The 10093-nt window shown below is 41.9% G+C and overlaps 1 protein-coding gene across 1 annotated transcript in view; it reads right to left on the bottom strand.

Moving 5' to 3' along the window:
* Nucleotides 1–10093, bottom strand: part of LRRC63 (leucine rich repeat containing 63) — a 118618-nt gene that overhangs the window by 3372 nt on the left and 105153 nt on the right. The window contains exon 7 of the mRNA XM_005861409.1: nt 5608–5847. Within this exon, the coding sequence (XP_005861471.1) occupies nt 5608–5847 (240 nt within the window). The remainder of the gene's footprint in view (nt 1–5607; nt 5848–10093) is intronic.

Consider the following 10093-nt stretch of genomic DNA (forward strand, 5'->3'; position numbering starts at 1 on the left):
TACCAGCCTTGCATCCCTGGAATAAATCCCACTTGGTCATGGTGTATGATCTTTCTAATGTAATGCTGGATCTGGTTTGCTAGAATTTTGTTGAGGATTTTGGCATCTATGTTCATGAGGGATATTGGCCTGTAATTCTCTTTCTTTTTAGTGTTTTTATCTGGTTTGGGAATTAGGGTAATGCTGCTTTCATAGAAAGAACTTGGAATTTTGACTTCCTCTTGAATTTTTTGGAATAGTCTAATAGGTTTTAATTCTTTGAATGTTTGGTAAAACTACCTTGTGAAGCCATCTGGCCTGGGGCTTTTGTTTGCTGGAAGTTTTTTGATTACTGCTTCAATTTCCTCTATAGTTATCAGGCTATTCAGATTTTTTTTTTAATTCTTCCTGGTTGAGTTTTGGAAGGCTGTATTTTTCTAGGAATATGTCCATTTCCTCTAAGTTGACCAGTTTGTTGGAATAGAGTTGTTCATAGTATTTTTTTTTACAATCCTTTGTATTTCTGTGGGGTCTGTTGTTATTTCACCTCTTTCATTTCTGATTTTGTTTATTTGGGTCCTCTCTCTTTGCTTCTTGGTGAGCCTGGCTAGAGGTTCACCAATCTCATTTATTCTTTCAAAGAACCAGCTCTTGGTTTTATTGACCTCTTTCTTTCTTTCTTTTCTTTTCTTTTCTTTTCTTTTCTTTTCTTTTCTTTTCTTTTCTTTTCTTTCTTTCTTTCTTTCTTTCTTTCTTTCTTTCTTTCTTTTTCTTCCTTTCTTTCTTTCTTTCTTTCTTTTTTGTCTCTATGTCATTGATTTCCATTCTGATCTTTATTATTTTCTTCCTTCTGCTCACTCTGGGCTTTTCGTGTTGCTCTCTTTTTAATTTTTTAAGTTGTAGAGTTAGATAATTTATTATCAGTTTTTCTTATTCTTTGAGGTAGGCTTGCAATGCTGTGAACTTCCCTCTCAGAACATAGATTTTGGATTGTCGTGTTTTCATTGTGATTTTTTTCCAGAATGTTTTTTATTTCTTCTTCAATCTCTTTGGTAACCCAATCATTATTTAATAACGTGCTATTTTGCCTCAAAGTGTTTGAATTTTTTATTGTTTTTATTGTAGTTGATTTCTAATATTATGCCATTGTGATCTGAAAAGATGCTTGATATGATTTCAATCCTCTTGAATTTGAAGAGACTTTGCCTGTGACCCAATATGTGATCTATTTTTGAAAATGTCCCATGTGCACTTGAGGAGAATGTCTATTCTGTAGCTTTTGGGTGAAATGTTCTGAAGATGTAGATTAAGTCCCATCTAATCTAGTGAGTCATTTAGAATTGCTGTTTCTTTGCTGATTTTTTGTCTAGAGGATTTATCCAGTGATGTCAATGGGGTACTAAGATCTTCTACTATGATTGTATTGCTGTCGATCTCTCCCTTGTTATCTTCCCAAAGTTTTTTTATGTATTTGGGTACTCCGCATTGGATGCATATATATTTACCAGAGTTAAATCCTCTTGTTGTATTGATCCCTTTAGTATTATGAAGTGGCCTTCCTTATCTCTTGTTATGGCCTTCACTTTGAGGTCTATTTTGTCAGATATAAATATTGCTACCCCAGCTTTTTTTTCATTTTTATTTGCCTGAAAAATATTTTTCCATCCCTCCATTTTCAGTCTGTGTGAATCCCTTGTTCTGAGGTGGGTATCTTGTAGACAGCAGATATATGGTTCATGTTTTCTTATCCATTCAGCCACTCTATGTCTTTTGATTGGAGCATTTAGTCCATTCACATTTTATGATATTATTGATAGGTACTTATTTGTAGCCATTTTTATTCTTTATGCCTGTGTTCTTTCTTCCCTTTCTATTTCTTCTTTTCTGTCAGTGCACTTGCAGCACAGTCCTGTGGCCCCTGGCTGGGCACACTGACTTGCTCTATATCACCCTGGCAGTGCTCTCCTGTGGCCTCAGTGAGACGACGTGTGCTGGTTTGCTCCGGATAGCCCCTGCAGGACTGTCTCAGGGGCTAGGGAGAAGCGGTTGTGGGTTTTTCTGGGTTGCACAGTCAGAGCTCCCTGTGGCCTGAGTGGGGCTCATGCTGGGTTACTCCAGGTTGCCCCTGCAGCAAGACTCTGGGCTCAGGGTGAATTGGGTGTGGGTTGCTCTAGGTTTCACAGTCCTCACTTTCTTGTAGCCTGGAGTGAGAGGAGCACTGGTTGCTCCAACTCACCTCTACTCAGTGTGGAGCTGGGGCGGGTTGCCCTAGGTTGCTCAGTCTGTGCTCTCCTGTTGCCCTGAGTGAGGTGCACATTGGGTTGCTCCAGATGGCCCTGGCAGGACTGTCCTGGGGGCCGGTGTGGAGCAGGAAGGTTGCTCTGGGTTGCCCCTCCCAGACCAGGGTAAAAGTGGGTGTGAGTAGCTTTGGGTCACCCCAGCAGGGCTGTCCAGGGGGCCAGGGTAGAGTGGGTACCAGTTGCTCTGGGTTGTATAGATTGCTCTGGGTTGCACAGTGCCCACTCTCCTGTGACCCAGAGTGGGGTGTGCTCTGGGTTGCCACAGCAGCAGGTCCCAGGGATGAGGCAGGAGAGGGCACCAGGTGGCTCCAGGTCAGGCTAACAGCACAGTTCTGGGGTCTGCGGTGGGGGTGGGGCACAGGATTCCCCCTGGCTTGCGCTCACTGCAGGGTCTTAGAGCCAGATCCTAGGACACTGGGTCTCTGCAGGCTGGTGTGGAGCCCTGGTGTGGGAGCTCACTCTGGCGGTGAGTGCTCCCTGCAGATGTCTGGGAGCCTGCTGGGAGGTAATGGGCCACTCACTGCTGGGGCACAGTGGTGGTTTCACATGGGTATGGCTGGGAAATGGCGTTCTCCTCTGCCCTTCTTTATTTAAAACTAGTAGCCCAGTGCACGAAATTCATGCACATTAAAAGGGAATTAATTAAAGGAAATATTTTAATATTGCTATTTGCCCTTTCTCTATAATAGAAGTGTCAGAGATGAAAGAAAATTAGTAAAATGTATATGAAAATATTCCTCCTGTCAGAGTCTGGGGTGCACCATGGGACCCAAAGTCAAGTCCCCACCCACCCGCAGCACCTCAAAATCGCACAAGACCCAGCCCCAGCCAGCCCCACCCGCATTGGGTGAGATCCAGACCCGGCTGGCCTCACCCTTGTCAAGCCCCGCCAGATGGGGGGTGAAGCCTCAGATTCCCCCAGCCCAGCACCAGGGCAGGCAGCGCAGCCTGAGGTCCCCGTAAAGCCCCACTGGGCAGGGGGCATGGCCTGAGGTCCCCTGTCAAGCCCCATAGGGCAGGGGGCTCAGCCTCAGGTCCCTCGGCACCAGGTTGGGGGGCGCGGTCTGAGGTCCCCCAGCCTGGGGCAGGGGAAGCAGCCTGAAGTACCCCGGCCCAGCACTAGGGCAGGGGGAACACCTTGAGGTCCTCTGTCAAGCCCCGCCAGGTGGGGGGCTGCTGCCTGAGGTCCCCTGCCCTGGCCCAGCGCCACACAGCCTCAGGTCTCTGCTGATTGCTCATTAAGGCTTTTTACGGGAACTTGGTCTCCGCTGTGGGCGCAGCCATCTTGTGTTACGGAAACCCCCGCCTCTGCTGTGGGCGCCGTCATTTTGTGATGATGTGACAGTCAATTTGCATATTCCCTCTTTATTATATAGGATTGTCTCCTCAGCTGTATCCAATTTGTTAATTCAGGGTGGATGTTATCTGATTTAGTTGCTTTTCTGGCCTGGCCCTAGGAGGAGGTGCACGACACTGCTGCCTATTCGGCCGCCATTTTCCATTCTCCAAGCTTTTGTTTTAAAGTCATTTTGTCTGATATATATGTATTACTACCCCAGGTTTTTTTTTCATTTTCATGGCATATTTTTTTCATTCCTTTATTTTCAGACTGTGTGTGCTTTTTGACCTGAAATGCGTTTCTTATAGACAGCAAATATATATGTCTTATTGTCTCATCTATTCAGCTATCCTATGTTTTTTGACTGGAGCATTTAATCTAATTTCATTTAAAATGATTATTGATAGATACATATTTATTGCTATTTATTATACATATTTATGTTTCTCACCAATACATCAAGTTAATATCAACTATTATACTTTTTAGTTTCCAGAATTTTATTTCATTTAAAATTTCTTTTTCATATTTGTCTTGTCATATTTAATGGTCTTTTATTCCTTAAGCATTTTTGAAATTATGTTTTTTTAAACACTTAAATAGCTATTTCATATCCTGTAAACAATTCTAATATGTTACATCTTAAGTGATTTACAGTATATCTGTTGAATATTTTTGCTGACTTTTACTCTTGGTGGCTTATTTTCTCATATATTTGGAAATTTCTTTAAATTGTAAAATAATACTCATTTAAGCTTAATTTTTTGAATATTCAAAGTCTAAATTGAGGACATTCTCTCACAAAAATCTGTGGTGAATTCAAATCTCTTGGTCTCATATCTATTTACCATTCACTAGTTAGGTTTTATTTATTTATTTATTTTGTCCTTGGAGATTTTTCTTACTTTCTTAGGTGCATTCAAATCTCATAAGCACTGACATCTCAAAGCATAACACTAGAAACTTTGGCTCCAGCTGGCTGGGTGGCTCAGTTGGTTGGAGCATCATCCCATACACAAAAAACGGTTGCAGGTTCAATTTTTATTGGGAGCACATACCTAGGTTGCGAGTTTAATCCCTGTTTGGGGCACATATGGGAGGCAACCAATTGATGTTTCTCTCTCTCTCTCTCTCTCTCTCTCTCTCCTCTTTCTCTCTCTCCTAACTCAATAAATATATCCTTGGGTGAAGATTAAAAAATAAAATAAAATTGAACACTTTGGGGTCTTGTTAGTTTTTACTGGTACATTTTTAATCACCTTTTTAAACGTATTCAACAGTTACTAATCTGTTCAGGTTTTCTGCTTTTTATTGAGTCAATATTGCTAATTTATATACTCCTAAGAAACCATTTCCCTTAGGCATACAACAAATATTTGTTAAATCAATAATATAAGCACTGATGATCAATACTGTGATAAAAATAGTTTTAAACCACCTGAAAGAAATAAGAGATAAGCCTGAGTAGACTGAAAGTGTGTGGCTTAGTCCTGAGATTAGACAATGATTCTCACACTGGCCATTGATCCTGGAGTAGAAGAAGTTGCTCTATATATGTCTGCTGTATTCTTGGTCTCTAAGAAGTTAGAATAGAGTAAAACATTTCCCTGCATAGTGTACATGGGACTAAAGAGTCTACTTTTTTTTTTGAAGAATGCACATTATGTCCTTAGTGATTCATAGAAAAGAGTTATACTACAACTGTATAGATGTTGCCAGCTATACCTTAGCAATCTGTATCTCACATTAGATTTAAGTAATAACTTTACTGATAGAAGATGGGCTGAATTCAGACTACATTATTATGCCTGAAGAGCCAGAAGGAGCAATTTAAAGAATTGTGCATATATTTTCATGTGTGGTGTGTGATGTGAGGTGTGTGTGTGTGTGTGTGTGTTCATAGGAAACCTATTATGTGAGCCTGTAATAAAGAAAATTTTAAATGCTTAAAAGTGCATTTTGGTTAAAAGGGTTTTAGAATTTGCTTACCAGTTTAGTAACATTTGAATTTCATCTGGGATCTCATCATAATATTTATGTAGATTATTTTTTAAAAAGAACAAAGCAGTAAGCTGAGTAAGATGCTGTGGACTATTCAAAGAATTCTCTTTCCAAAGACTAGGAATAGTGAAGGTATTTTCAAAACGGATTTTTTTCAGATGAAGCCTCAAAATTCCAGATGGAAAAGATGTCAGTTCATTCCCATCAACAACCAATTTTTTAAGTGACCTGCAAATAAAGAAAACCATACATTAAAAGGAATTTATGAGACAACCAAAATGGCAGTATAGGTAAATGCCGCACTCACTGCCTTCCACAACCACATCAAAATTACAATTAAAATACAGAACAACCATCATTTAAAACTACCTGAAATCTGGCTGAATGGAAGTCCTACAATTAGAGAAGTAAAGAAGAAAGCACATTGAGACTGGTATGAGGGTTGGAGGGTGGAATGGGATGGTCCAACACCAATGTGTGGCATTTTTTTTTAATCAGGAGGGATGTCATGGCTGTGGAGGCCTCCTGTGAAGAGCAAGAGATCCTAGCCCACACCAGACCCTTATCCCAGGGTTCCAGAGCTGGGAAGAGAAGTCCCCATAACTTCAGGCTTGTAAAATCCAGTGCAGTTGTGGATGAGTGGCACAGAGGTTGCTGGAGTCCCAGGTATTCCTCTTAAAGGGCCGGCACACAGACTTACTTGGACTCCATACCTCTGGGCTCCAGCACTGGAGTGGTGGCTTAAAAGGAACCTGGGACATTCTGGGAGGAACTGGATTGCCTGGCATCAGCGTAAGAACTCAGGGGCAGCTTTCTCCCAGAAGAGGTTGCTCACAGAGGTCATTGTCCCTGAGCTGGGACCTCCCCTGTTACAGAGCTGACTGGCAGCTATATATGAGTTTCTATCAGCATGGCCCACACTGTTTGCTCCACCCTGGTGATTTCCTGGGACTTTTCCCCATCCAATTTGCAGCCCCACCCAAGCTGTTTGTGGCAGCTTTTCCATATGAATGGCCTGTCCTAGCTCAGGCTTCAGATTTTGCTAAAATTTCTCAAACAAGCAGCAGCTGGTGTCAAACTTATCAATAATATGCCCAAGACCTGATACTAGCACCAGCCTGCCATGCTTCACAGCTGGGCCTTGCCTGGGCACATCTAAACCCAATATAAATATCAGCCATCTGAAGATCCCCCTGTAGCTACTGACAGGTGGACATAGGCAGTGGCTGACTTTGCACCTCCCAGGAGGCCACGGAGCCAGTGCACTCAGTGGACAGCTTCAGACCATATCAGGAAACAACTCTACATACCCACAAATGACACACTCAAGAGGCAGACTCAGTAAGCACCAAAGCCCTACTGAAGCAAGTCCTGCTCCATAGGGTAGCTCCTGGAGGTTAATTCCTCCCAGTGATGCTAATAGTAATCAAAGCTCAACTATGACAAGAACTATGCACCTAGAGTGCCTAGCTCAGGTGATTGGGGAGGCTAAGCTACTGGGCCCTATAGGACACCTACTACACAAGGCCACTCTACCAACTCCAGGAGACATAGCAGTTCTACATAATACATAGAAACAAACACAGGGAAACACCCAAAAAGCAGAGACAAAGAAAAATGTCAAAATGAAAGAATAGAAGAAGTCTTCAGAAAAAGATCTAAATGAAATAAATGCAATTAAGCTACTAGATACAAAGTTCAAAACAACGGTTATAAGGTTTCTCAAGGATCTTAATGAGAGCTTCAAGGGACTTGGTGAGACTTCCAAGGATCTTAGTGAGAATGTCAAAGACATGAAAAAGGACCAGTTGGAAATTAAGCGTACACTAACTGAAATAAAGAATCATTTACAGGGAATAAACAGTAGAGTAGACGATCCCAAGAATAAAATAAACAATTTGGAATATGAGGAAGCAAAAAACACCCAATCAGAAGAGCAAGAAGAAAAATGATTCCAAAAATATAAAGATAGTGGAAGAAGCCTGTGGAACAACTTAAAGCATTATGGGGGTACCAGAAGGAGGAGAGAGAGAGCAAGGAATTGAAATCTATTTGAAGAAATAATACAGAAGCTTCCCTTATCTCAGTGATGGAGAACCTTTTGAGCTCAGTGTGCCAGCATTTTGAAAAACCCTAACTTAACTCTGGTGCCGTGTCACATATAGAAATTTTTTGATATTCACAACCATAGTAAAACAAAGACTTATATTTTTGATATTTATTTTATATATTTAAATGCCATTTAACAAAGAAAAATCAACCAAAAATATGAGTTCGCGTGTCACCTCTGACACACGTGTCATAGGTTCGCCATCACTGACATATCTGGTGAAAGAAATAGACTTACAAGTTCAGGAAACGCAGAGAATCCCAAACAAGGGGAATCCAAAGAGGCCCACACCAAGACACATCATAATTAAAATGCTAAGAGTTAAAAACAAAGAGAGAATCTTAAAAGGACAGAAGAAAAGCAATTAGTTTCCTCCAAGGGAATGACTGCCAGCTGATTTCTCAGCAGAAACTTTGCAGGCCAGAAGGGAGTGGTAAGAAATATTCAAAGTGATGAATAGCAAGGATCCACAATCAAAGCTGTCATTTAGAATTGAAGGTCAGATAAAGAACTTCATAGACAAGGAAAAGCTAAAGGAGTTCATCACCACCCAACCAGTATTACATGAAATGTTGAAGGGTGTTCTTTAATAGGAGGAAGAAGAACAAGAAGAAGAAGAACAAGCACAATAAATATATGAACAATAAAATGGCAATAAATACATATCAATAATTAAATCTAAAAATAAAAATAAATGAACAAAATAAACTAATGAATAAAATAGAACCAGAGGCATGGAAACATGGAACAGACTGACGAATCTTAGAGGGAAGGGGAAAGGGGGGAACAGGAAGAGATTAACCAAAGATCTTATATGCATACTAGAGGCCCGGTGCATGAAAATTTTTGCACTCGGGGGGGTGGGAGGGGGTCCCTCAGCCCAGCCTGCACCCTCTCACTGTCCAGGAGGAGCCCTCAGGGGATGTCCAACTGGGGAGTGGGCCTAAGCCACAGTCTGGCCTTCCTCTGTGTGAGGTGATCGGTGGGCCGATCAGGGGGCGGCGAGGGAGGCGACCAGCCTGCCCTGCCCCCCCATTGTTCCACCACTGCTGGTGGCCTCCCTCTGTGGGAGGCGACCCCAGTGGGCTGATCTGAAGATAGCTGGCCCTGCCCCAAATTGCCCTGCTGCCGTTGCAGGTGGCCTCACTCTGTGGACGGCGACTGACCAGGCGGGCGAGCAGGGGATGGCGCTGGCCCCCACCTCCCCGCTGCTGGTCGCCACTGCGTCCCCCCACCCCATCGCTGTCCCTTCCCTCTGCCTACTGGCACATGCCTTGGCTGGCCTGGTGCCACCTGCTCACCAACCCCGCCTCCTCCCACCCCCTCTGCTGACCCATCGTTCTGCCATTTGGTCGATTTGCATATTATGCTTTTATTATAATATATAGGATATGCATTACTAGGGACACAGACAATAGGGTGGTGAAGGCCTGGGACAGGGTGGGAACTGGGTGGAGGAGGGTAATGGGGAGAAAAAAGGAGAATATCTGTAATAATCTCAACAGTAAAGATTTTACTAAGGTATTTATGCAATTTATAATACTGAAGCAGAATTCTGTCTCAATGTTCCTGCAAATTAGTATAAAACTTAGCAATGATAAACTACAAGTGTTTAAGTATTTCCTTAGAATCAAGAAAACTAACTTAAAAATACAATGGAATCAAGACAGTCTCTTCAATAAATGGTGTTGGGAAAATTGGACAGATACATGCAAAACAATGAAACTAGACCACCAACTTACACCATACACAAAAATAAGCTCAAAAAGGATAAAGGACGTAAACTAAGACGGGAAACCATAATACTACAGGAATCCACAGGCAGCAAAATCCCAGACATATGCTGAAGCAATTTCTACACCAATACAGCTCCTAGGTCAATGGAAACTAAAGAGAAAATAAACAAATGAGACTACATCAAAATAAAAAGCTTCTGCACAGCAAAAGAAACCATCAACAAATCAACAAGAGAGCCCACTGCATGGGAGAACATATTTGCCAATGTTATCACTGAGAAGGATTTAAACTCCAACATTTACAGGGAATTCATACAATTTAACAAAAGGAAGATAAACAACCCAATCAAAAAATGGGTAACATACCTAAATAGGTACTTTTCAAAAGAAGATAAGGAAGGCCAAGAGACATATGAAAACATGCTCAAAGTCACTAATCATCTGAGAGATGCAAATCAAAACAACAATGAGATATCATCTCACACCTGTCAGAATGGCTATCATCAACAAATCAACAAATGTCAAGTGCTGGCAAGGATGCGGAGAAAAAGGAACCCTCATGCACTGTTGGTGGGAATGCAGACTGGTGCAGCCACTGTGGAGAACAGTATGGAGTTTCCTCAAAAAA

This window comes from Myotis brandtii, unplaced genomic scaffold (assembly GCF_000412655.1).
Source record: "Myotis brandtii unplaced genomic scaffold, ASM41265v1 scaffold15, whole genome shotgun sequence".
Lineage (NCBI taxonomy): Eukaryota > Metazoa > Chordata > Mammalia > Chiroptera > Vespertilionidae > Myotis > Myotis brandtii.